At 42.7% G+C, this 26,961-nt stretch overlaps 2 protein-coding genes across 8 annotated transcripts in view; one reads left to right on the forward strand and one right to left on the reverse strand.

The window, feature by feature from the left end:
* Positions 1–26,961, reverse strand: part of REEP1 (receptor accessory protein 1) — a 141,636-nt gene that overhangs the window by 1,464 nt on the left and 113,211 nt on the right. For 3 of the 5 annotated variants that reach the window (XM_023224923.3, XM_023224925.2, XM_023224926.3), the window contains one exon: positions 20,270–20,337. In XM_023224923.3, the coding sequence (XP_023080691.1) occupies positions 20,327–20,337 (11 nt within the window). In that variant the 3' untranslated portion in view covers positions 20,270–20,326. Of the gene's footprint in view, positions 1–1,640; positions 1,690–7,676; positions 7,758–17,245; positions 20,338–23,151; positions 23,304–26,961 lie in introns of those variants that run through there. The other 2 variants (XM_031934160.1, XM_023224924.3) reach the window with 2 other exon arrangements.
* Positions 1,279–25,394, forward strand: MRPL35 (mitochondrial ribosomal protein L35). Of its 3 annotated transcripts, none has more exons than XM_023224930.3 (5): positions 1,279–1,453; positions 8,606–8,795; positions 9,551–9,695; positions 12,883–13,016; positions 24,216–25,394. In XM_023224930.3, coding segments are annotated over exons 1-5 (513 nt in total). In that variant the 5' UTR covers positions 1,279–1,410; the 3' UTR covers positions 24,217–25,394. The 3 variants fall into 3 exon arrangements, with proteins under 3 accessions (XP_023080698.1, XP_023080696.2, XP_023080697.1); XM_023224928.3 differs by lacking the exon at positions 24,216–25,394 and adding an exon at positions 23,517–23,628; XM_023224929.2 differs by lacking the exon at positions 24,216–25,394 and adding an exon at positions 23,042–23,063.

Genomic DNA, 26,961 nt, shown 5'->3' on the forward strand with positions numbered 1-26,961 from the left:
TGGAAGGCTGTGGTGGGAGGATCCCTTGAGGCCAGGAATTACAGGGGGCAGTGATTGCACCACTGCACTCAGACCCTGTCTCTAAAAAGCAAAATTTAAATCAAATCACTCACTTGTTCAAAAATGTGCAGTGAGGCCAGGCTCAGTGGCTCACACCTGTAATCCTAGCACTTTGGGAGGCCGAGGTGGGAGAAATGTTTGATTACAGGACCAAACAATTGAGACCACCTTGGGCTCACATAGTGAGAGCTAGGTCTCTACAAAAAAAATTAAAAATTAGCCAGGTGTGGTGGTGTGTGCCTGTAGTCTCAGCTACTCAGGAGGCTTAGGTGGGAGGATTGCTTGAGCCTAGCCAGGTCGAGGCTGCAGTGAGCTGTGATCGCTGCAGCCACTGCACTCAAGCCTGAGCAACAGACCAAGACCTCGTCTCAAAAAAAAAAAGAAAAAAAAAAAGTGTGCAATGACTCCCATTGCCAATTCAAAGAGCTTTTATGAATGTCTCAATATACTAGTCTAGCGTATGTGCCTGTTTTTGGACTCAAAGTGGCCACCATAGGTTGGAGATCAAGTTGGCAACAATAGTGTTCCAAGGTAATATACCCTATATTTCGCTCTGTACCCCAGGCTGGAGTGCGGTGGCTCGATCTCGGCTCACTGCAATATCTGCCTCCCGGGTTCAAGCGATTCTCTTGCCTCAGCCTCCGGAATAGCTGGGACTACAGGCGCGTGCCACCACGCCCGGCTAATTTTTTGTACCCCTTAGTAGAGACAGGGTTTCACCGCGTTAGCCAGGAGTCTCAATGTGCTGACCTCGTGATCTGCCCGCCTCGGCCGCCCAAAGTGCCGCGATTACAGGCGTGAGCCACTGCTCCCGGCAAGAATTTTTTTTTTCTTTCTTTTTTTTTTTTTTTGGGACGGAGTTTCGCTCTTTCGCCCAGACTGGATTTCAGTGGCGCGATCTCGACTCACTGCAACCTCCGCCTTCCGGTTTCAAGCGATTCTCCTGCCTCAGCCTCCAGAGTAGCTGAGATTACAGGCACTTGCCACCGCGCCCGGCTGCTTTTTGTATTTTTAGTAGAGAAGGGGGTTTCATCATGTTGGCCAGGCTGGTCTGGAACTTCTGACCTCGTGATCCGCCCGCCTGGGCCTCCCAAAGTGCTGGGATTACAGGCGTGAGCCACCGTGCCCGGCCCCAAGAATTTTTTTAAATAATAAATTTTGTGGAACCTTCTATAGGCACTCTCTTTACAGCGGCGAAGAGCGGAACCCGGCAGATATTGAATAAAGGTTGAGTGGACAACTCCTTTGTTATTTTCCTTTTCCTTGACTCCGCCTCCTTGCTTTCCCTTCATTCCCTTTTGCGCTTGTGCTTTTAAACCCAAAGCGGCCGCCGTAGGCGAGGGTGGCAAGATGGCTTCCTTTGCTTTTGCTCGTGCAGTGAGAGCTGCTTCAGGTCAGTGGAGAGCGACATACTCCATGCATGCCTTCACAGGAGGGGGAACTGGTGCGGGATAGAATGGGCGTTCAGAGGGAGGTTAACAAGCAAAAAGGGTCATTATTTAAGATAAGAGGGTTGAGCCCAATTTTCTCTGGGGCGGTGTGACCGGCAGCCTGTACTAGGTTCCCTGACTCGGACTCACGTGGGCCTGTGTGTCCCGCATTTTCCACTTCTTACCAGCTTTTTCTTCCCTAGAAAACAAGCCAGAGACGAGTTGATGGGTGCAGCACACCAACATGGCACAAGTATACATATGTAACAAACCTGCACGTTATGCACACGTACCCTAGAACTTAAAGTATAAAAGAAAAAAAAAGAAAAAAAAAAAAAAAGCCAGAGAAACTGGAACGGAGGGGGCGAGGGAGACCAAAAAGTCTCACCTAACTTTCTGATTTGGAGGCTAGGACCCGCCATTCTGGACCTTTAACCTTGAGAATTAATTTCTCCTAACTTCAGATTATACACCTTTACAATGGGGGTCATACCACCTACCTGGGGATTAAATGAGATAATACACGTAAAGCGTCTTGGGCAGTGCCTGACACATGGTAAACTTGAAGGCCAATTTAATTTTTAACTACAGCCCCCGGCACAAGGGCTGGCATGAGAACTTCTTAACTGAGAGATAGCAGAAGTAAAGGCGACTAAATTAAGTTGCCGTCATGTTAAGTACTTGTTGCACAAAGTTAAAAATCATCTAAATACCATAAGATGCTCAGTAAGTTACTTTCACACAAAATATGTTAAGTTAGGATAACATTTTGTGGGAGAATATACGAGATCAGTCAAGAAAAAGCAACGATGTAAATTTTCCCGTTAGAGAAAAGCTTTTTTTATGTGAAGTATTTTTTGTGTTCCCAAAATATAATACATACGAAGAAAATTTTATATAGTATGCATGAATGGTTTAACAATTCTAAAACAAACAGCTGTTTAACACTCAGGTCAAAACAGTGCACCACCTCTCCCCTGTGTATCAAAATTCTCTACTTCCCCCCCAGATATAAACACTGTTCTCATTTTTATAGTTACTATTAGATTGCCTATTTTTCCTATAGTAGTTTTAGCATCTATATATGCATCTCTCAAGAACATAGTTTTGTCTGGTTTTGAACTTCACATGAATTCATACAGTATATACTCTTTAGTGTCTTTTACATTGTGATATTCATTCATTTTGCATAGTTGTAATGCTTTCTCATTGATATATAATTTTTATTTTTATTTTTTTTTGGTGGGGGATGGAGTTTCTCTCGTTGCCCAAGTTGGAGTTCAGTGGCACGATCTTGGCTCACTGCAACCTCCGCCTCCCAGATTTAAGTGATTCCCCTGGAGTAGCTGGGATTACAGGCATGCGCAACCACGTCCAGCTAATTTTGTATTTTTAGTAGAGATGGGGTTTCTCCATGTTGGTCAGGCTGGTCTCGAACTCCTGACCTCAGGCGATCCACCTGCCTCCGCCTCGGCCTCACAAAGCGCCGGGATTACAGGCATGAGCCACCGTGCCCGGCCTGCTATATAATATTGTATGACTGTTCCACAATTCTCCATTTCCAGTTTGGGGCAATTATGTACAAAGCTGATTGATCTTGTCCTGGTGCATGAGTCTAATTGTTTCTAAGGATGTGGGTGTGTGTGAAACTCGCTGTGAAATTGCCTGGTCAGAGAATATGTATATATTCAGCATTGCCTGATATTGCCAAAGTGTTGGGGCTGCACATCCTCACCAATACCTGATATTGTCAGACCTACAAATTTTTGTTAATCTGGTGGCTTTGTAATGGTATCTCACTGAGATTTAAATATGCATTTCTCTGATTAGTAACAAGCTGTAGTGTGTTTACACATGTTTATTGGCCTTTTGAATTTCCTTTATGAAATATCCACTTAAATATTTTGCCCATTTTCCTATTGGATTGTCTTATTTAGTTTTTGTTTTGTTTTGTTTTTGTTTTTCATTTATGTGTGTCCTTTATCTTCTCCCATTCAGGCTTGTCTTTTACATTATTTTGGAGTGCCCTTTGATGAAAAGTTATTTTTCATCTACTTGAATTTATAGTTCTTGTAATTTTTAAATAGATGATGTAGGTAGTTATCAACTTACTATTAATTTAGATTCTACTGAAAACAATTTAAAGAGTGAAGTGACAGCTTATTTTTAAATGTCAGTATTTTAAATATGCTGGAAATTATAGCCTTTTTAACAATTTAAACTATTTGATATTTTAGATATTAAGTATTTGTGAAAGGGTAGTTTTTCAAAATTCTTTTTTGTTGTTGTTGTTGTAGTTGAGATGGAGTCTTGCTCTGTCACCCAGGCTGGAGTGCAGTGTTGTGATCTTGGCTCACTGCATGCTCCGCCTCCCGGGTTTATGCCATTCTCCTGCCTCAGCCTCCCACTACAGGCACCTGCCACCACGCCTGGCTAATTTTGTTTTATATTTTTAGTAGAGACAGAGTTTCACCATGTTAGCCAGGATGGTCTCGATCTCCTGACCTTATGATCTGCCCGCCTCGGCCTCCCAAAGTGCTGGGATTATAGGCGTGAGCCACCGCGCCTGGCCAGTTTTTCAAAATTCTTTTAGGAAACATGGGATCAAAAATCTTGAAGACTCCTGGTTTCGATACTGTCACACTCTGCTCCACTCCCATCCAGTGCAGTTCATGTCCACCATTCATTCCTTTGATTCATGCCACATGGGGCCAATGTGATTCCCCAAATGTACATCGTCACCTTTGTACATCCTATTCCCTCTGTCTCTTTGTACTCTTTCAAAGCTCTGGTTTTGTGTTACTTCTTTGGTGAAAACATCTGTGTTCTCTATACAAGAGTGTGTTTAGAGTAGATTAGTCTGTATGAAAATGCCCAGTCAGGGGCAGAGGACTGAAGGAAATTAGTTATTTCCCTTGATGTACTGCACTTTTGTTAACAAAGCTAGTCTGTTAGGTTTCCCTCACAGGCTTAATCACATGATTGGTCCAGCAGAAGGTGCAGTAGATAGAACCTCCCCACATATTTTCCCATTAACTGCTCTCAACCAAGTTCCCAGTTCCTGTTGTTCCCGTAACCATTTTCTCTAACTTCAGTGTATTTATTCCTGATTTCATCTTGTTGGTTTTGATCTGTTTTTCTCTCTTACTGAGATCACTTGGAGTTCTGATACTCTGTCTCTTCACAAATACGTTAACAAGCCATCGTTCCCAGCTTGTTTTTTGTGAAAATTGATAAATATGTCTTATGCAGCCTCAGGATCTTCATAGAAATTGAGAACAAAAGAATTTCTTAGTTTTAAAAAAAATTTTTTTTAACTAAGAGATACCAAAATCTGATGACCTATGAAAATTGGAACATTTTCTTGTCTACAGTCCTCCAATGCACTTAATCTTCCAAAGATTACCTCCTGCCTTATTACATCTGCACATCTTTTCAGTTCTTTAACTTATTTATTTGATTTCCAAGACCTATGTAAGGGCTCTCTCATCAGTTTTCTGCACCAGTGTTTATACTACCCTTTTCAGTTGCAAATTGTTACTTTTTCTTTTTTGGAGACAGAGTCTCCTTCTGTCACTCAGGCTGGAGTGCAGTGGCATGATCTCGGCTCACTGCAACCTCTGCCTCCTGAGTTCAAGCAATTCTCCTACCTCAGCCTCTGAGTAGCTGGGACTATGCGCGCCACTCTGCCCAGCTAATATTTCTATTTTTAGTAGAGACGGGGTTTCACATGTTGACCAAGCTGGTCTCGAGCTCCTGACCTCAGGTTATCCACCCACCTCGGCCTCCCAAAGTGTTGGGATTACAGGGGTGAGCCACCACACCCGGCCCTGTTATCACTGATGGCCACATATTAATATACAGGTTAGGCATCTCTAATCTGAAACTTTTTGAGTACCAACATGACACCACAAGTGGAAAATTATTATTATTATTATTACTATTTTTGAGACGGAGTCACGCTCTATTGCCCAGGCTGGAGTGCAGTGGCACAATCTCAGCTCACTGCAAGCTCTGCCTCCCGGATTCATGCCATTCTGTCTCAGCCGCCCGAGTATGTGGGACTACAGGCACCCGCCACACCACGCCCAGCTAATTTTTTTTTTGAATTTTTAGTAGAGACGGGGTTTCACTGTGTTAGCCAGGATGGTCTCGATCTCCTGACCTCGTGATCTGCCTGCCTCGGCCTCCCAAAGTGCTGGGATTACAGGCGTGAACCACCATGCCCGGCCCACAAGTGGAAAATTCTTTACCTGACCTCATGTGATGAGTGACAGTCAAAACTTTGTTTCATGCACAAAATTATTTAAAACATTGTGTAAAATTAACTTCAGGCTATATGTGTAAGATGTATATGAAACAAATGAATTTCGTGTTTGGACTTGAGTCCCATCTCCAAGATATCTCCTTTATGCAAAATTTTAAAAAATCTAAAATACTTCTGGTCACAGGCGTTTCAGATATTCAACCTGTATCATCTTTGCTAAGTATCCCTCTTCTTTATTATCTGCCATTAGCATTCGTTAAATGTTTTCTCTGTGCTACTCCTCCAGGCACTTTACATGCTTCATCTCATTCAAGTCTCATTATCTCTCCATAATTAACTTCATTTAAATTTGAGGAAACTGGGGCACAGAGAGGTTAAGTAACTTGCCCCTGGTTACATAGCAAGGAAGTCATAGAGCTAGAATATGAGCCCAAATCATCTGATTCAAATCCTAGCACTTCTGTATCAACATGGCCCCTCATTTATTATCTGAAATTAGTGCAGTAGAAAATAGGAGAGTAGTTCTAAGTCCCAGCTGAGTATCAGACTCAGGTGGAGTATTTTTCTCTTTTTTTTTTTTTTTTTTTTGAGATGGAGTTCCACTCTTGTTGCTCAGGCTAGAGTGCAATGGCGTGATCTCGGCTCACTGTAACCTCTTCCTCCCAGGTTCAAGTGATCCTCCTGCCTCAGCCTCCCGAGTAGCTGGAATTATAGGCGCACACCACCACGCCCAGCTAATTTTGTATTTTCATTAGAGATGGGGTTTCTCCATTTTGGTCAGGCTGGTCTCGAGCTCCTGATCTCAGGTGATCCGCCTGCCTCAGCCTCCCAAAGTGCTGGGATTACAGGCATGAGCCACCTCGCCTGGCTGGAGTATTTTTATTAACCAACTTTATTGAGGTAGAATTTACATGCCATAAAATTACCCATTTTATGTGTACAGTTTTATGATTTTTTAAATTAATTTAGCAGGCTGTACAACCATTACCATATTCCAGCTGTAGGACTTTTTTTTTTTTTTTTTTAGTTTTGTATTAGTGCATTTTTTTTTATACTTTAAGTTCTGAGGACATTTTCATCATCCTGTGGAACTTGTTTAATGCACAATTTTGAGTCCCACTCTAGACTTCAGTCAGAATTTATGGGTGGAGTCAGAGCTCCATGAGTGATTCTGATTTGCAGCCGTGAACTATTAGTCTGGCCATAGTTGGAAGGACTGATAAGAGGACTTCATCCACACCACACATCTAGGCTGTCTGAAATCTGCCTTCTGACCTGTTCCACACCACTGCCCACTACTTCTCCCAAGGCGTCTCTGATAGTCAGGCGAGCAGTCTCAGCCTCTGAGGCAGGTCTGGTCCTCAACCCATACATGTACAGTTGACCCTGGAACAACACAGCAGGTAGGGTGTCAACCCACAAGCAGTTGAAAATCGAATATAACTTTTGGCTCCTCCAAAACTTAATTACTAATAGCCTACTGTTGGCCGGAAGCCTTACCAATAACATAAACCATTGATTAACATTCTGAGGCCGGGCACAGTGGCTCATACCTGTAATCCTAACACTTTGGGAGGCTGAGGCAGGTGGATCATTTGAGCCTAGGTGTTCAAGATTGGACTGGGCAACATGGCAAAATTCTGTCTCTACAAAAATTAGTCAGGCATGGTGGCACGTGCTGTAGTCCCAGCTACTTGGGAGGCTGAGGTGGGAGGATGAATTGAGCCCAGGAGGTCAAGGCTGCAGTGAGCTATGATTGTGCCACTGCACTCCAGCCTGGGCCACAGAGTTAGACCCTGCCTCAAAAAAAGAATTTTAAAAACATATATCATTCATGTTATATGTATTATATACTGTATTCTTACAATGAAATAAGCTAGAGAAAAGAAAGTCATAAGAAAGAGAAATAGGGTACTTACTGTTAAGTGAAAGTGGATCATCGTAAAGGTCTTCATCATCTTTACATTGAGTAGGCTGAGGAGGAATTGGTTTTGCTGTCTCTGCACAAAAAAAAAAAAAAATGATTGCAGAGAAAGAAGAGGTGGAGGAGGTAGAAGGGGAGACTGGAAAGGCAGGCACACTAGGTATAACTTTTTTTGAAGAAAATCTGTGTGTAAGTGGCTCTGTGCAGTTAAAACCCATGCTGTTCAAGGGTCACCTGTATTTGTTTCAGTCCTCATGCCTTTGCATAAGTTCGTCCTGCCTGAAATGTGTTCCTCTTCTAAGGGTCTGTTCACTTTCTTTTTTTTGTTTTGAGACAGAGTCTCTGTCGCCCAGGCTGGAGTGCAGTGGCGCGATCTTGGCTCACTGCAACCTCCGACTCCCGGGTTCACGCCATTCTCCTGCCTCAGCCTCCCAGTAGCTGGGACTACAGGGCCTGTTCACTTTCTAGAGCACTTTCCCTTTCTAGAGAACTCAAGTGCCTCTTCTGTTTCCTTTGAGAATCTTTCTCTCGCCACTCTTGTTGTGTGCATCCCTGACCTGCCATTGTACTGTGTGTGGGAGTTCTGTCTCACCAGAGTGTAAGATCTGGGAGGTGGGAATAAATGTTACACACATCTTTTTTTCCTAGTACTGGACATAGAGCTAGCAAACATCTGACTGGATTGTGACGATGATTGTGCAGCTCTCTAAATTTTCCAAAAATTGTTGAATTGTATACATAAAATCGGTAATTATTTTATGGTTATACCTTAGTAAAGTGGTAAAAGCTTCACAGATGAGTCTGATGCTCAGGGCACGTTAATTGTGTTTAATACTTGGTGGCGTTGATACATCTCCTAATTTTTAATATCTGGATGCATACTTTGGAGTATTATATTAAGTATATACACTCCTATCTTTACAGGAATCCTATGGCCCCTGAATATTTTGGCATCTTCAACCTATCGCAACTGTGTCAAGAATGCCTCTCTTATTTCTGCATTGTCCACTGGACGCTTTAGTCATATTCAGACACCAGTTGTTTCCTCCACTCCCAGACTTACCACATCTGAGAGGAACCTGACATGTGGGCATACTTCAGAGATCCTTAATAGGTAGAGTATATTTCTTTGTGGGTATATATTCTCCTGCCTCAGCCTCCTGAGTAGCTGGAAAGTTCTGGGATTACAGGCGTGAGCCACTGTGCCTGACTGGTAGAGTATATTTCAATAAACATGATGCTTAGACAAACTTTCCAAGATATTCATGCCTGCAAAGGTATCCTAGAAGTAGGTGGTATTCTTTGCCTACCTGCAGTTAATTATGTAGACTTCTGCTTGATTAAGTGGGAGACTCTGACTGACATCCATGTATCTAGGCGCCTGCGGCAGGAAAATACCAAATACAGCATGCTTCTGATGTTGTATGTGTGCTGTCCTGCATGGAAGCTGTCATCCAAAGTAGAGGGTGCACAAGATGTTCAGTTTGTAAGGATGGGCTGCGTGTGTTGGTCATTTAGTCAGCAAACATCCAGTTAAACACACCTGGGTGCCTAGCACTGTAGTTGGCAAAAAGGACACAAAGGTAAACAAATTGAAGTCCTCAAGGAGTTTGCAATCTGGTGGGAAGATGGATAAGAAATCAAGTGATGATAATAGAATGAATTATTTTGGGGTAGGTTTTAGAAGACTTGCGAGTTGGTGATGGTTGCTATTCTAATTTATGCTTAATATCACGGGTCATTGGAAGTAATATTGTGTATGAAAAGTTAGTTCCATCCCATTGGAGCAGTCATTTCTCAGTATAGATATGAATTTTAATCCTTTAATCAGTCTGATTATATACTAAAAATTTTTTAATATATTTTTAGATTGGCCCCCGTGCTTCCAAGTGTCCTGAAGCTACCAGTCAGATCTCTAACATACTTCAGTACAAGAAAAGGCAAGAGAAAGACTGTGAAAGCTGTCATCTATAGGTTTCTTCGACTTCATTGTGGCCTATGGGTGAGAAGAAAGGTGGGTCTTCACACTGTTACTAAATTGAAAAAGGAGTGTGAGGCCGGGCGTGGTGGCTCACATCTATAATCCCAGCACTTTGGGAGGCCGAGGCAGGTGGATCACGAGGTCAGGAGTTCAAGACCAGCCTGGCCAATATGGTGAAACCCCGTCTCTACTAAAAATACAAAAATTAGTCAGGCGTTGTGGCAGGTCCCTGTAATCCCAGCTGCTTGGGAGACTGAGGCAGGAGAATTGCTCAAACCTGGAAGGCGGAGGTTGCAGTGAGCCAAGATCACGCCCCTGCACTCCAGCCTAGGTGACAGAGTGAGACTTCATCTCAAAAAAGAAGAAAGAAAGCAGCCAAAGACCAACCAGTTTTGCAAAACCATTTTTGAGATGTAGTAACTGCCCAAATCGTAATTCCCTTTTATTACTTGGAAATTAAATCTTTAAAAATCAAAATTTGGTTCCCTGTAAAAATAAAATAGTTGGTAGAACTTTCTTGATGTTTGAAAGGTTGAAAGGATTCTCCCGTTTTATAAACAATCCTAAATTTGTAGATAAATGGGTTGATTGGAACTCTCAGCTCTTATCTCTGTTGAAACACTGGTGGGTAGTTTCCTACACCAGTCAGCAGAAGCTCATATAATCCATAAGCAGCTAAACTAAAGATCTAATGTTCTGAGTTTTGTGAATTTGAGACCACTGGAAACATTTCTTCCCTTTTGTGTGTGTGTGTGGTTTTTTTTTTTCTTTTTTTTTGAGACAGAGTGTCACTCTGTTGCCCAGGCTGGAGTGCAGTGGCACAATCTTGGCTCACTGTGACGTGTGCCTCACGGGCTCAAGCCATTCTCCTGCCTCAGCCTTCCGAGTAGCTGGGATTACAGGCATGCACCACCATGCCAGGCTAATTTTTGTATCTTTAGTAGAGACGGGTTTTCACCATATTGGCCAGGCTGGTCTTGAACTCCTGACCTTAAGTGATCCACGTGCCTCAGCCTCCCAAAGTGCTGGGATTACAGGCATGAGCTGTGGCACCTAGCCCCCACTTTGTTTTTATACCAATTATTTCCAGGTCCTCTTCTAGCCCTAGGTAAAATGAAATGGGTGGGTTTCCTTGCCTTCCTTTCCATGTCCCTCTCATTGGGCTCTGGAGCCCTCATGTTACTGTAAAGGACCCGATCATACTCTCCGATCATAATACCTAGCTTCAGTTCAGGGCTCCCGAAAGTATACCCAGTATAGAATGCCCTGCCTCTTCAAAATCTAATTTTCAGAGAAAAACAAAAAATCTGGGTAGATGAATTAATACTAACGTGTAAAACAAAGTATCTTCCGTGACACGGTTTCATCCAGCAGTCCTTGATATTTATTTATTCCCTCCTTCCATTTTTGAATCTGGAGACTGTGTAAAAAAATTCAAGCATTTTCATAGTGGTTCCATTCCGTGAATAATCTTTAAAGGATACTGGTGGTAATGGGCAGGGCAGCAAATTAAGTGTTTGTATATCAGAGATCCATAGTAACCCAGTTTGGCCTACAAACTATAAAATTATTACACAGATGTGGAGATTTGGCTTTGAATGTTTGCATTTAAAATTGTAAACAGTGAGTAGCAAAAATTTAACTTCTAGCATTTTAAAACCAGAACTATTAAATAACCTTTCCTAATTTCATCACTGTCCTTATAGAAGTTGATGGTCACAGTGATGATACTAAGACATGTCAGAAACCCAAGGCATATTCTCAGCAAAGAGCCATGGTTTTGTTCAGTTGGTATTGTGTCATAAAGAACCCTTGGCTTGAAAGGACCCAAGGGCTCACTGTGTGGTTTTAGCCAGATGTTAAGCTGGGTGGCACCTAAGATCCCTTCTACTTTAAACAGGCTATGATTATAGTTTTTATATTCAATCTAATTTTCCTTTCCTGTCTTTAAAAATTAATTATTCAAAATTAGTAATACCTGTATGGGTGTATATGAAAGTTCTGGGTTAAATATGTGGGTTAACCATTCCGTCACCACTCCTAATAATAGTCTTACCATATTCATAATTCCTTAGAAAAGTACTTCCTATAAAAATTGGTCCCTTGTGTGTGAAAAGAATAAATGAAGCAATATATTTGAGAACTGTGCTTCTCAGCTCTTGTAATACTCAGCTTAAGAAATATTAATGTTGTTACCTAGCCAGCACTGCATCCTCCTCTACATTAGGAAAGACAGTGGTTAAGAACTCTTATTAGCCTGGGCAAGATGGTGAGACCTCATCTCTACAAAAATTTTAAAAATTAGCCGGGTATGGTGGTGCACACTTGTGGTCCCAGCTATATGAGAGGCTGAGGCAGGAGGATCACTTGAACCCAGGAGGTAGAGGCTGCAGTGACTGTGATCACGCCACTGCACTCCAGCCTGGATGACAGCGTGAGACCCTGTCTCAAAACAAAACAAAAAAAGAACTCTTATTAGCCCTTAGACCTCTGTCTGCTACTTCTCTAATTAATGGTTTCTTTTTTTAAAGATGTAAAATAAGAATAATAGTACGTTGTTAAAGATTGCTGCAGAGGCCGGGTGCGGTGGCTCAAGCCTGTAATCCCAGCACTTTGGGAGGCCGAGACGGGCGAATCACGAGGTCAGGAGATCGAGACCATCCTGGCTAACACGGTGAAACCCCGTCTCTACTAAAAAATACAAAAAACTAGCCGGGCGAGGTGGCGGGCGCCTATAGTCCCAGCTACTCAGGAGGCTGAGGCAGAAGAATGGCGGAAAACTGGAAGGCGGAGCTTGCAGTGAGCTGAGATCCGGCCACTGCACTCCAGCCTGGGTGACAGAGCGAGACTCCGCCTCAAAAAAAAAAAAAAAAAAAAAAAAGATTGCTGCAGAGATAGTAAGATCATACCTGTTAAGTTAGTGATTATAATTCTATGTCATTATCTTGTACTTTCCCAGCCACACACATTTAATTTTATTTTCTGTGAGTTTAAGTAACATTTTTTTCTAAAATATTATTTATTACTATTTCTTTTCAAACTACACATGCTTTGTCCATCCCGCCCCCACCGATAAAGAATCACATCTTTCCAAGAAGTATTCCAGCCCCTATGGAAGTGTGGTTTTTGTTCTTATTGGGTCTATAAACCTTGAGTTGTGAAGATACCTGTTGTTTCATACATAATATGATGTTTTACATTTCTTTGTAATATCTGACAGGCTGGCTATAAGAAAAAATTATGGAAAAAGACACCTGCAAGAAAAAAGCGATTGAGGGAATTTGTGTTCTGCAATAAAACCCAGAGTAAACTCTTAGATAAGATGACGACGTCCTTCTGGAAGAGGCGAAACTGGTATGTTGATGATCCTTATCAGAAGTATCATGATCGAACAAACCTGAAAGTATAGATTAGAAGTTTCACTTGTTTCTCAGTTATTGGATATGTATTTTTGTGTACATGATATCTTTGCAAAAATGGATAAGTACAAAACTTGTAATTGTAAATTGTACCAATGAATATGTAAACATACAGTGACAACATTAAACTTATAAAAGTGTAAAACTTAATGGATCAGACTTTGCCAGATTTGGTTAGAGAAACAGAAATTTAGAATGGTGCATTATTTTTAACAAATGGTATTGGCTTAACTAGTTGTTTCAGTTAGGCTCCTTTAGTTGCAAGGAATCTCAAGTGGGACAAACATAAGAAGACTCAAAAGCCACAAGTTAGCTCAAACAGTATGACATTATTTTAAGGATATGTGCCTGGGAATTCAGGAACCACCTCACCAACCCCATCTCCCACCCAGAAATCACCCCCCAGCCTCAGGAAGAGCAGAAATTGGGTGGTGCTCCTCAGCAGGGGCAGGTGGATGTTTAGGCTTAGGCTCTGCCATGCATGTGACTTGCTTCTTTTTACATTGTTAACTCCATTCTCTTTGTGTTCACCAACTTCTCTACACAGCTTTTGCATACTTACAGTTTCTGTTCCTTTGGAAGAACTTTAACTTGCACCTTTGAGGTTCTTTTCTATATCGTGACCTTCAGCTCCTGTCTCTAGTGTCCAGTTGCCAAGGAAATTTAACTGGGCCAGACTACCTTTTTATACTAGGTCTGGTTGGGTCATTGTCTAGAGCAGGGATTGGCTGTTCTTAAGTCGGGAGCCCACCCTAGCCCGCTTTGTATTAGCAAGTTTGTATGCAGCAAAAAAAGAGTTATGTGAGCAATTTCACTTGGAGGTTCACATATGGGGTGGCAGCACACTTAACGTCTAACACACCAGGTTCATTGTGTTCATAACACTTCTCATTTATTTTAACAACACTTTTTCATAGAGAGGAGAGGAGCCCTTCAGCATGCTCATTCATGAAGCAGAAGAGGCTGTACAAGTGAAGACAAGGGCCTTTTATGCAAGTTTTGAAAGATAGGTATTATTATTATTTTTTTTTTGGAGACAGGAGTTTTGCTCTGTTGCCCCGGCTGGAGTGCAGTGGTGCAGTCATAGCTCATTGAAGCCTCGCACTCCTGGGCTCAGGTGGTCCTCCTGCCTCAGCTTCTCAGGTAAGGATATGTATTTCTTAAAAGTTAGTTTATCCATTTCAGATTTCCTGTTTTCATTTGTAAGGATAAACTTTTCCCACAAATTTTCAACAATCATTGTAGAAACTAAGGGGAGAAAGTAATCTCAGTTGTTTTAGAAATGATGAAAGAGTTAAGCATTGTTTACTTGAAGTGGGCAGGGAAGCATCTCTTCAATTGAGTGGTTACAGTCTAGGGCAGTGGTTCCCAACTCTCCAATCAGAATCATGTGGGAAACATTTTCAAACAGCAAAGTACTTTGAAAACCATTATTAAATAGAATTATGCATGAATTACTGTTTCAGAAACTTTAATGTAGTAGTTGGTGATAAGATGAAATTCCTCTGTTAGTAAAATTATGAAATTGAAGTTCTGCAGCATGTCAGGCCAGGATTATTAGGGAGATTCCTTGAAAGTAGTGTGTGTTTATTAAAAGGAGAAAGGATAACAATAGAATATTCTACAACCAGAAGTCCAAGTGCGTGTCTATTTATGGGACCAATAAATAAAGAACAGACATTTGATTTGAGGTAAGGTAAAAGCCTGAAACATGGAATGGCATTCTGTTTTGATGGATTTTCATTTCTTCGCACTTCTGAGATGGCAAAGCCAACCACTTAGAAGGCTTCCACATCTTTGTCACCTGCCTGGCTCTTGCCCTTTGATGTACCTCTGGGTAGTGGGATGGAAATGGTGTCTGCAGAAGTTGGGGAGAAGGAGACTTTTGCACAGCCTCCATGACTTCTTTAACGCAAATATAGATGACAAGGGTCTCTGTTACAGGGGCCTCAGAGCACCTTCTTTTCTCCTCTAGACCAGGGACAGGAGGATAGAGATAAGGACTGGCAACCAGAGCCTCAGCATCCAAAGATGGTCTGAAGTGGGACGGCTGACAGGCATATAACTTAGGGGAAAGGGAATTTCATACGTACGATTTTTGTTTTGTGGGTAGGAGGGCTTATCATCAACACTGATTTTATAATCTGACAATAAATGAAAGACAATAAATGTCTTCCATTAAAAAGTTTACCTAGATGATGTTCAATTATATGTATAATTTATAACATATGCATAGTTTGTTTATTCGGGTATATGTATAATTTATTGAACACTTACTATGTCCCAGCATATCTACAAAACTGGGTACATACATATCTATCTAACTGCTAATCCATATTTCCAGTCTTACAAAGGACATAATGATTAGTTAAGCCCTAATTTATATTTGAGGAAACTGAAGCTGAGAGAGGGTTAAATAAATTACCCAAAGTACAGCTAATAAGATCCAGAATCTCAGTCTCACTCCTTGGGATCCTGTGTATTTCCCTGAGTCTTCTAACAACATAAGAAAATTCATATATAAATCAACAAGTGACTGTAATCTGTACTATAAATACTAAATAAACACTTCTTAACACTGTACCAATTTGGCTTTTTTTTTTTGTTTTTGTATCCAATATATTACCTTTGTCATTAACAAAAATTATATCTCTCATTATATATTTCTCGGATCTGAAGTTTTTATTCATGATCAGTAATTTCTGTAAAGGACAAATCTGTCTCTATTTTCCATATCATTTAGAAATATACCACATTCACTCTTTTTGATGTGAACTTTCCCAGGAAATTTCTCTTGTGCCCATTTAGTTTTATAAGAGTGTCATTTTGTGCTATTACATCAGTATCCTGTTTTATTTCCATTATGTTTTTCAACAACCAAAGAAAATAAGGTATTTCTTAAAAAGTTAGACATTTTCTCTTATGAATTCTGTATCCTGATATTTACAGCTGAAGATAAACTATTTTAACTTAAGTGTAAAATGGTTTAGAATAGCAAATGATACAGTCCACTCAGAGTTTACAAAAAAAACATTTACCAGGTAGACACTTAATAAATAAAACAAGCACTTGGAAAAAGTTCTTTGAAAACAGACCTAGGGACATCCACCTGCATCTTTTGCGCAGATTTCATTAAGAAAAGGCCAGATCTAAAAATGTACTGTCAAGAAACAAGCAAACCAATGCATACATACATAGGTATTCTAAATAGAGGTTTATGTGGTGTCCATTTAGAGTGACTGATGCAAATACCAGTTGTAGAAGCATTAATCTAAATCTTTTACTCGGCGACAGATTTCCTCTGTGAAGTCTGAGCATTTTGCATTGCCTCCCAAATCTTTTGTCAAGCTCTTTCCATCCTTAATTGTAGCAAAACATGTGGCCTCAATTCTTGCAGCATGGTCAAATTTTATTACTTTGCTTTCCTGTCCTTTGCCAACTCTTAACCTGGATAATCCCAGTTCTGTCAACATTGGACCAGGCTCAGTAAATAAACAAATGAATGGATTTCCAGGCTTTTTTTCCCATCTCTTCCTGCTTTTAGTCCTCTGACTCTGCTTCTTTGCTTACTGCTGCTTTATTTTACAGTGGTTTTGTCAAACCTAGAATATAGGACTAAAAATGCAAAGAAATTGGGTCTGTATTTTGATGTTTCAAATTTTGAGCTTCCAAGTCTTTGTGGCCACCCAATGAAGTTTGAGTCTGCCTGTTCAGATGTGAAAGGTAAGGGCTGCAGCAGGTTTTAGGGCATCCCTTCTACCCACAGTGGCCCTTCACCCACCCTGTTGTCACCTGCACAGGCACTCCCCCATTTGTAGATGAAGAAATGTTCAGAGAAGAAAAATGATGGACCAAAGGTCCGTTTGCACAATTGAAACTCTACCAGTGGACTATTCTATTTTCGCAACTACCTAGATTCTGCTGATGATTTTTTTAAATGTAAAATAAAAGTGATACTTTCAGGTTTGTAGTTGTGTGATGAACTGGTTTTCAAAACACTTATATCATCTGATTTTCTTACCCTCTCAACATCCTATGCAGCAGGCATGGGGCCTGGTCACCAGGCCAGTCCATGGCTGAGCACTCAGCTTCTAATCCTTGCTACCTCCCATATTTGAAAAAAAGTATTTCCTTTTTCCTTTTAAGCCCAACATTACAAAGATGTTTTTTAAAAGAAAAATGTTAAGACTTTATTCAAGATGTGTATCAGGCATTATAACAAAACAGCAGAACTTCAACCTTTGGAATACTGTAATTTTACATCCCTTTGATGCACAGTCCAGTATACTATTTTATTACAGATCGTTCTATAGGGACTACGGAAATGAACTAGAGGAAATGTGCACAGTCACAATCCAGAATATCAGCTCTGGGAGTGTACACTGTTAGAGGATGAAGCACATCCTTTGCCATTTCAAATACTGTGCCAGGTGGAAGACTAGGAAGGCTCAAAGATGGTCATGGTTGACAAGCACTCTTATCACAAACACATGGACAGCTTATCATAGAGAACACATTTCAAAGGCCAGCAAAGTGAGCAAGCTATTCACACAAAGCCAGGAGGGATTGTGAGTAAACTCTCCATAAGCACAAGTCCACATCTCACCTCCTCAGAACAGGTGCTCAATGGCAATTAACTAAAAGTTATGACATGAACATTACAGACTTTCCAGCTAGCATTTTGTAAACAGCCTGTGTCTGTAAGTCAGCAAATTAAAAACATTCAGTTGTATCCTCTAGACAGAACACCACACCACTACATGTACACTTACAGGCTTTCACATTTTATGTCAGTTCATACACAAATGTACAGCTTGTCAGATACGTAAACACATTTTGCCAGAAATATGACAGCTGCTCTCAGTTGTACAGTGAGTGTCTTTAAGAGAGAAACCGACTCCCTAGTCAATACTTGAAGGAAAAATAGTTACATTTACATTCAGACAAGCAGTTTGGATACCTTCATATTTTTCAATCTTGAATGAGAAGTAATATAGCATGTCTGAGAATACAGCGCTTCAAACTTTTTTTGGCATAGTTAAGTGCAAACTTGATAACCTGCACTTGTCAAAACTTTCCATTGTAAAATGGTGAAAATATAGCTTGTTCACAATAGGATTTTAACTGCTGCTAAAGGCAATTTATTGTTATGGCAAAAAAAAAAAATTGCTAAGAAGCTGTGTAAGCTTTTTTTTTTTTCTGCTCTTGTTTCTGATAATTCTGGGTACTTCCAACTAACAAGTAAATATATTTTAAAGAATGTATTATTCTTCCGTCTGGAACTACTCATTGAGCACAAAGAAAACATTTTCTGTCTTCCTTAACAGATTTAGGTTTTGGTGGGTGTGGGGCACAGAAAATGAGCAAACAGCCTCTGTTTATCCTCTCAGCCACAAATTTGCTTTTAGGTATATTTTCCTATACTCTTTTGCAAATTACAAAATCACCTTCAGAGGAACTATGGGTAGACGGGATTCCAATATGCATATCTGGCAACAATCAGCTTCAAATTAAACCCTTTCTGGGGTGGCTAAGGTCCAGCTAATGTATCATCAGCCAAGGCCTCTAATATGTGTTTGCGTAGTAATGGAACAGTTTTTAATTGGGCCTGTTTATAGTTGATTGACAGTTCTATGTGGTATATAACACTAATTATCTAGTCTTCTGGGCATATCCACGAACAAATACAATCCAAATATTATGAGTAACTGGGTTGTGACCACTGCATGCATTACACTGAAAGAAAACACCAACTCGAAGCACAAATATATTATTCTTACATTTCGGCTCAGCTCTCAGCAGGGAGAGCAGCTACCTCGGACCACAGTGCCATTTAAACCAGATTCTTTTCAAATAAAATTCTCAATCTAAGTGGAAAGCCCCCTCAGAGAGTGCCTTCTTCCCCTACTAAGCAATCCAGTCTCGTATAAAACGTCTGATAAGGCCCGTAGTGCCCACTGAGTGTGAGTCTGCTGTTTCTATTCTGCACAGGCCAGGAGGGGAACAGAAGGTGTGAGCCACAGGTGCTCCTGGGTCTGACCAGCAAGTGTGACCCATAAAGATCTCAAGCCCGAAAACCATTCTAGAGCCCACCATTTGATGGTTACACATGTGTTTCAGATGTTTGTTATGGCGTATCTGAAACAGCACCGTTCTCAGTGTTTTGTGTGTGTGTTTTTGCTAAGCTAAACAAGTTTCGCTAGAGTTCGCTAAAACAAGGTGCTCAGAGTGTAAGCTCCTCTGTCTGGGGAAATCAGCAGCACTGGTCACGATAAAGGAGAAATCGTCCTTTGTCAAGCACAGAATTACTCCTTCCAACAGCTCTACCCGTTCCCATCCTCAAGAAATTGCGCCAAGGGTGAGCCACCTGCCTATCCCTGGAAAAGATTCAGAAGCTCCTAATCCAGAATCCAGGGAGGACATGAGCTTCCTGTGACTTTTCTCTTATCCTAGGATGTTCCCCTGACCTCTCATCACACTTTACTATGTTGTGAAATATTGTTTCTCTTAGTTTGTAACTTGTCTGGTCTTTTGACTAAACAACTATCTAAAGAATATAGACCACATTCCTGCAGGGAAAGGGATGTCTTACTGGAGTTGTATTTGGAAGCTTTATAAGCACATCTGAGATGTTCTCTGGAATCAAAATATTTTTCTATATTTGTTTTTGCAGTTTTCTTACATGTCAGAACCTCTGGCAGCCCTTGCAAGTCCATTATATTAAAAGCCAAAAGCCATAAATATGTACATCATAGTTCAAAGTATTAGTACCAAGAACAAAGAAAGTTTTAAAAAATGCTTTGTTTGCATTTACAGGACTAAAAACTAAGTATGCAACAGATAAATTACAAATGTACATCTCAGCAGCATAGGGGTGATTCTCTTATCTTTCTAATTAACACACTGCTGTCTATAATGAGAATCTAATTGTGGAAAATTACCAACCTCAGAAGACTTAAAGGTCACCACCCCCGCCCCTACTACCTTTCCCTTTAGCCTCTCCCCAGCAAAATAAAGAAAAGGGGGGAAAACATCCTTAAAAGTGGAAGGGGAGAGAGAAAAGGCCATGTTTGTGAGGCTGCACACTCAAAGCACACCCAGCTTGCGGATTATGTTATTAGTGAATAGCTCTTTAAGGCAGAGAAGAAACATTCTGTGGATCCGGTGCTGTTGGCTCATCTCACTCACGTGGTTTCGGTGGCTGAGGATGAGGTACTTTTCTTCCTGAAGTGAGATCGAAGGATTCTAGGCGGTGCCTGGTAGAGAAAACAGAAAGGTGTCCCTCAGTTTGGTGTGAATGTGGAATCTTGAGGTCAGCACCTGGAAGGCATTGTGTTGAGACTTCCAGCTCCTTTGGCCAATGCTGGCTAGGGCTGGGGCCTCCCTGAATCTCCGCAACAGGAGTCCCATCCCACATATCCCATGAAGCTGATCCTTTGAGAGGCTGATGCCTGCCTCTTAAATTAGGCTCCTCGATCTCCCAAGGGAACGATTGTGCAGAATGACACATCTTTGTTGTTTCCGCCTGAGGAGCAAAATGATCTTAAATGATTCAGCAGAAGGAGACAGCTCCCCATCACTTCCTTTGCTTTTGTTATTTCCTTTGGGAACCAGCCTAATGTTTTTTGGCACTTGCCCCAAATTTTCATCACCAAATTTCCAGTCCCCTTTCTGGATGTGAAACCTCTTAATGTACAGCACACCACACCACAAAGGCAAACACCAGGTTGGAGTTCAGGTTGAATATCCCTTATCCGGAAATGCTTAGGGTCAGAAGTGTTTTGGATTTCAGATTTTTCTTTCAGATTTTGGAATATATGCATATACATTCCAATTGAGCACTGCAATCGGAAAATCTGAGATTCAGAATGCTCCTAAGAGCACTTCCTTTGAGCATGACCTTTGTGCATCATGTCCGCAAAGAATTTCAGATTTTTCGATTAGGGATGCTCAACTTATATAAAGGGCTCCACCTCATCTCTCCCACAGATGACTCTCAAGGGACCCCTCCTTCCATAGGATACACAGATCACAGGAGGAGTTCCTATTTCAATGAAAGTGAAGGGGACTTTTTCTGGCACAGCACTCGAAGGGGTTCGCACAACTGGCCCCAACCTACCCTCAGTCCCCGTATCTGTCCACTTCTCTGTATACACATAGAACTTGCTCTACACTGTGCCCATTCATACCTGTCTTCCTTCTGACTGGAAGCCCTTCCCTCCCTCCTCTGTCTTGCATATTTCTAGGCCTCCTGAGGACCCAGCTCAAAGGTCACTTCTGCAAAGGTTTCCCGGAGCCCCTCTTGCCACTGCCTAGCCACACACAACCAGGCATTGTCACCTCCTGTGTTCTCTCATCATGTTTTGTACATGTCCCACAGCAGAGGACTTTGCACCCAGTGAGAAGGGGTTGTGTGGGGGCTCTGCTCACTCCCCACCAGACTGGGGACTTCCTGAGGGCAAGAATGTGCTCGTAGCACATTCACTACCATTGCCTGGTGAGTGGCTCAGTGCTGGGCAGGCACGTAGAAGGGAGGAAGTGAATGAGCTAGAGAACAAGACTCAGGCCCTCTCACAGAATCCTCATGCTACAGCCTTACCACTACGAGATGCTTACCAGCCACCTCTGGACAGAGACTGAAAACAAACAACGGAACCCACCTTTACAGTAATCTGCCTCTTGGCAGGCTGGTGAACAGTAAACAGTAAAGCATTTTGTGCAGCTTTAATAAACAAAAGCAAAACAGCACAAACCCTTGGGCCCTAGAATTCTTTAGGCTGGGCTCCTCTCCCCATCAGGAGGCTTCCCAGGCCAGATTGCCCAGGCCGGACTCCTCCAGCAGTGTCCAAGCCCAGAACATTCTTTCCCAAACCCTCTAACTTTAAAAGGCATGCATGTGCGCCTCACCTTGGAAAGGAACCTGATTAACTGCACATAGAAGTGGTCATAATTATACTCCTAATGAATAAGAATGCTAGGCTGCTCAGTGTCTGTGGAAGGGAATATTTCAAGGCATCTCCCCATGTAAGTCTCACAAGGGTCTGTACAGAGACTTCCTGTTTGCTTCAGATGGCCTCTCAGGCCGTGATACTCAGCAGATGGGGAATAAGAGAGGAGACCTTAGCAAGCAGAGAGAAAGACGGGGGTCCCTGCACCTGCGCTTATAAGTGGTGACTCCCTACCCACGTCACAGAGCAAGGCCCAAGAGGCTCCAGGCTCAGCCCTCCTGGTGCCAGAACTCCATCTACATCCTACAACTGACAATAGCATGTATGTCAAGGGTATTGGTTCTGGTAACTCTAAAGGGCTGTACCCCTTCAGTAACATTTCATGAATAGCTACTTTGTACCAGGCACTATGCTGTCTCTTGGAGACACAGCGATGAACAAGCCTTGTTCTTATGAAAACTTTTCAAATAACACATTCTGAGTTTTCTTCCCTCAAAACACTCATTTAGGTTGCTTTTCACTTGTACGTCAACTTACAGTAGTAGTAGTTAATACCTGGAAAAAAACAAAACAAAACAATAAAGACCTAGATACTTTACCACTCTCCTATTACTTTTTTTTTTTTGAAAAGGAGTCTCGCCGCGTCATCCAGGCTGGAGTGCAGCAGCGCAGTCCCACTGCAAACTCCTCCTCCCGGGTTCAAGCGATTCTCCTGCCTCAGCTTACCAAGTAGATGGGATTATAGGTGGACGCCACTATGCCCGGCTAATTTTTGTATTTTCAGTAGATAAGGGATTTTGCCATGTTGGCCAGGCTGGTCTCGAACTCCTGACCTCAGGTGATCCACCTGCCTCAGCCTCCCAAAGTGCTGGGATTACAGGCGTGAGCCACTACACCCAGCTCACACTCCTATTTCTAAATGAAATTAATAGGATTTCCTCTCCTTGGCAAGTAGTTGCATGCTATCCAGTGGCTGGTTCTGCTTGTCTGATGGAAGATGTTTCCACCCCAGGTATTGAGGAGATGTTGGTGCCCCAAGAGATGCTGCTCCCAGGACCCCCAATCTCCAGGACACAGCCTTTGGAAAACACACTCCAACCCACAGCCCCAGACACTGTGTACCTCCACGGGCAATTCCGTCCTTCGAGGTGCTTTATACTTGTACATGAAATCCAGCAGGTCTTCCTCCTCCTCGTCAGAAAACGCCAATGGGTTTTGGACCTGGTGGGGCTCCCATGCCTTCACACCACCCTCATTCACATCTCCCTCAACCACTTAATGTCCATTTACAATCTACACAGAGGAGACAAAGTATAGCAAGGAGGCATCAGTGCAGGGAGCAGGGAAGGGCAAGGTTAGGCACACAGCACAGCAAGCCAGGCCTGTGAGGACAGCTGAGGCCCCTGCGTCTGAGGAAGCACTGATGTTTTAGGGGCCTCCTTGTAGGGGGTCTGCGATTGTGAAAATGAAGTTGTATGAATCTCCAGGCACTGTGCACAGAAACAACCACAGACTCAGAATCTACTGAAAAGCTACCAAGGTGGCACCACTTCCCTGGGAGAAGAAAGAAGCGGCCTTAACTGAGACACATCAAACCCTGCAGCTCAGTCCTGTGATCCCACACCAGGTGAATGCTCAGGGAAAGAATCTCCTCTAGAGAAGAAGATGGCAGCAGTGATGTGGGGTGGGGCGGGGAAGCAGTTTCTATGTTATACATACAAGCCATGTTGACAGTGTATATTATACTTGCATATTCAACTCCAAGCATTCTGTAAGAGACAGGATGTAAAATGCCAGGAGGCCTTAAGGGATAACCTTAAACAAAGCTATATAGTTTTTTTTTTTTTTTTTTTTTTTTTCCCCAAAGGCCCAGTCCTAGAGAAGCAGGGAAACCTAAGGAAGGAGAATCTGACAGAAGCCTCTGACAAAAAAAAAAAAAAAAAAAAAAAAAAAAGCAAGATTCCTGGTTTAGTCTGCCTTGAATACATCTGTAGGAAAAGCTTCAGAATTAATTCATCTCATTGAACCCACAGTATTTCTTAAATGTTAAATGCTAATACATACTCCATGTCATCTGGCTAGGTGGTTCTTAGCTAGCTGAGATGTAAAATATCTTCTGCCCCTACCCAGCTATCTGATATCATACACACACATCTTTCTATGCTTCATCTATTGTTTTTACCTAGAATCACAGAATGCAGAACTAAGGAGATCTCAAGCCATCTGGTCCAATCACCATGAGGCCTCCAAATAGAAACCAGAGCTCTTCCTGGGACACCCTGCTCCTAAGAACATATTCGGCCACCAAATGTGCTCTCTCTCCATCAACAGTGGACTTGCTAGACTATTCCACCACCAGGCGTGGAGTAAAACAGACAACTGAACCCTCATCTTGGGCAGCTTTACCAGCTACTACTGCTGTGCTCCCCAACAGCCAGCAGGAGGCAGCACAGCACCGAAAGCTGAATTTTAGGCTGGGGTGTGATTGGTTCAGGCTGGGCCTTAGTAAGTAAAGTCCTGAGATCATTGATGTTCCTTTGATTTTATTATTATTATTATTTTTTTTATTTCTACTCTGCACTTCCCTCAGCTTATTTACTCTGGGTTTAGTTTGTCTTCTGCTCCCTTCCTCTGTCCTAATCAGCTGCATCCTGTTGAGCACAAAGACCAGTGACTCCAGGGAGCCCTTGCTGAATACTCTGACCCTCCCTGGCCTCCCCACTCTGAGACCCGACAGTGCTTGGAGGCTGTGCCACACAGCTTGTGTTGGGTGCCCTGGTCCTCATGTCAGTCTCATTGCCTTAGCCAACAGAGGCATCCTGAGGTTGGGGGCCCATGGCTGATCCTCCCTCAGTCCCTCTAAGCACCTGACCCAGGGCTGGGCACACAGTGGCCACTCATCAACTAAACTAAGTAGAATCCTGAAGTCATCTCAGTAGAGCTCAGCTCTCGTCCCAAGTCAAAGCTTGATACTCCCATTAACCAAACCAGGAAATTCCTTCTGGACACAGATACCTCCTGCCTGGCAGGAGGGAAAGAAGACCAAAAGCCCTCAGACCAAGGCAAAAACTGCAGAAGCAGCCTGGCCAGCTCCACCCCCGCAGCAAACTCCATGACGTGGAAGTGGGGTAGGTACCATTTCGAGTCTGTGCCTCTGCATATGCTGTAACCTCCACATCCAGGTCCAGGGCTTTCCCTGTACTGATAGCTGTGGGTGTCAGAAGGTGACCCAAAGTCACCGTGAGATCCTCAGGCATCTAACAACCCAGGCCAGTCATCCAGTCTGGATTCACTGAGGCTGAGCAATGAACTCACACATTACCAAAATCACCATCATCACTCTAATCTCAGGCTTTGTGCATGTTCTCCACTGCAAGGATTGCAGGGTAGAAAAGAAATGATCCTCCAGCCCAGTAGGAGTGATGGTTCAAGGACAACCCAGATATCCAAGCAGGATTAGAAACAAGTGCTCAGCTCAGCAGAGGCTGGGAGCAAAAAAGGTCAGTGTGGGTAGTAAGGGAGCCAGAAGTAGCCTCAGGAAGAAGCTACAGAGAGAACCTCCTAAAAAGAGAAGACCTCTCCTAGTCACTGTGTCCGCTGAGCATTTCTGCTAAGAGTGTTGTTTGTAATATTTGCCTTCCTCTCAGAACCAGTGAGAATAAACATTCTAAATAAGACAAGCTTCCACGCCTCTGGCTGGCTGTTGCACAGTGGACATGAATCTCTTAACTAATTGTATTTCCCCTTTTGCAGCAGTTTCAAGGAAGCCAGGTGTCTCAACAGTCTACACCTTGATGGCATGCATTTAAAATGTTCTCCCCACTGATTCCATCTTACTTGCCCACTCCCTTTTCCCCATGCTTCAATTTTCTTACTTTGATTTGCTACTTTAGATATATTTCCACAAGTAGACCTAACTCCTTTTTATATCAGGAAGGAATATACATGGAGAAATGAACCCCACAGAACACAGTCCCAAAAGAAAGGCACCAGGAGGAGCATGAGAGTGAGTAGCTGGGTAGAAAATCCCATGCTCTGCCTCCTCCGTGTTCTTGTCCCTGAAGATCTAAAGATTGGCGACCCAACAGGTCCTTACCCCTGGCAACAGGCCTGAAAGAGTATTGCTATCCATATCTTAGGACTCTAATTGGCTCCCAGAGACAACGTGTATGGGAGGAGGGTCTCCCACCGAAGTTCATGGCCATAACAACTTGCAAACCTCAGGTGATGGTGGCCACGGCCTTGAGCCTGCAGAGCTGCCACTATGATGCCCAAAGCTGGGTTGCTTCTAGGAAAGGGCAGGGTCTCTGCTGTCTTCCACAGCAGGTGAATGGGTGTGTGGCCTTGGCTGATGTTTCTGTATTAGCAAACGTGTCTGCAGGGTTACAGCAGCCAGGGTTGCAGGCTCCACCTCTTCTCTCTGTGGGGAAGGCAGGGAGGGAGAAACTGGCAGAGCCTCTCAGCCCTTTAAAGGCCTATGTAGCCTGCACTGGGCCTAGGGCCGCCCCACCCCTGCAGTGCAGTAGAACCTCCCCTAGGTTAGCAAAAACATCCCACACAGCACACATTAGCGGGAGCATTAATGGAAGGCAGCAAATGTCTGCAGAAGAGCACGCCTGTCTGGAACACTTACATCCACGTCCCCAACAGCACCGAGGAGAGAGAAAAGAACATTCCGTTAGAGAAGGGTCTGTGGCACTGAAACTCACACATGTGTGCACCATGCACACATGACCATCCACACACACATACACACTCACATGCACACATGTAAACACACACATGCTCACTCACTTCCCATGCTCTAAACCTCAGGCAACTCCTCCTGCTGTTATCAGGACACTGCCCAGAGGCCACACTCAAAATGCAATTCTCTCTCTCTCTCAGAGGACAAAAAGGATGACGGCTTTTAAAAATTATGTCCTACATGCT

Source organism: Piliocolobus tephrosceles, chromosome 15 (assembly GCF_002776525.5).
Source record: "Piliocolobus tephrosceles isolate RC106 chromosome 15, ASM277652v3, whole genome shotgun sequence".
Classification (NCBI taxonomy): Eukaryota; Metazoa; Chordata; class Mammalia; order Primates; family Cercopithecidae; genus Piliocolobus; species Piliocolobus tephrosceles.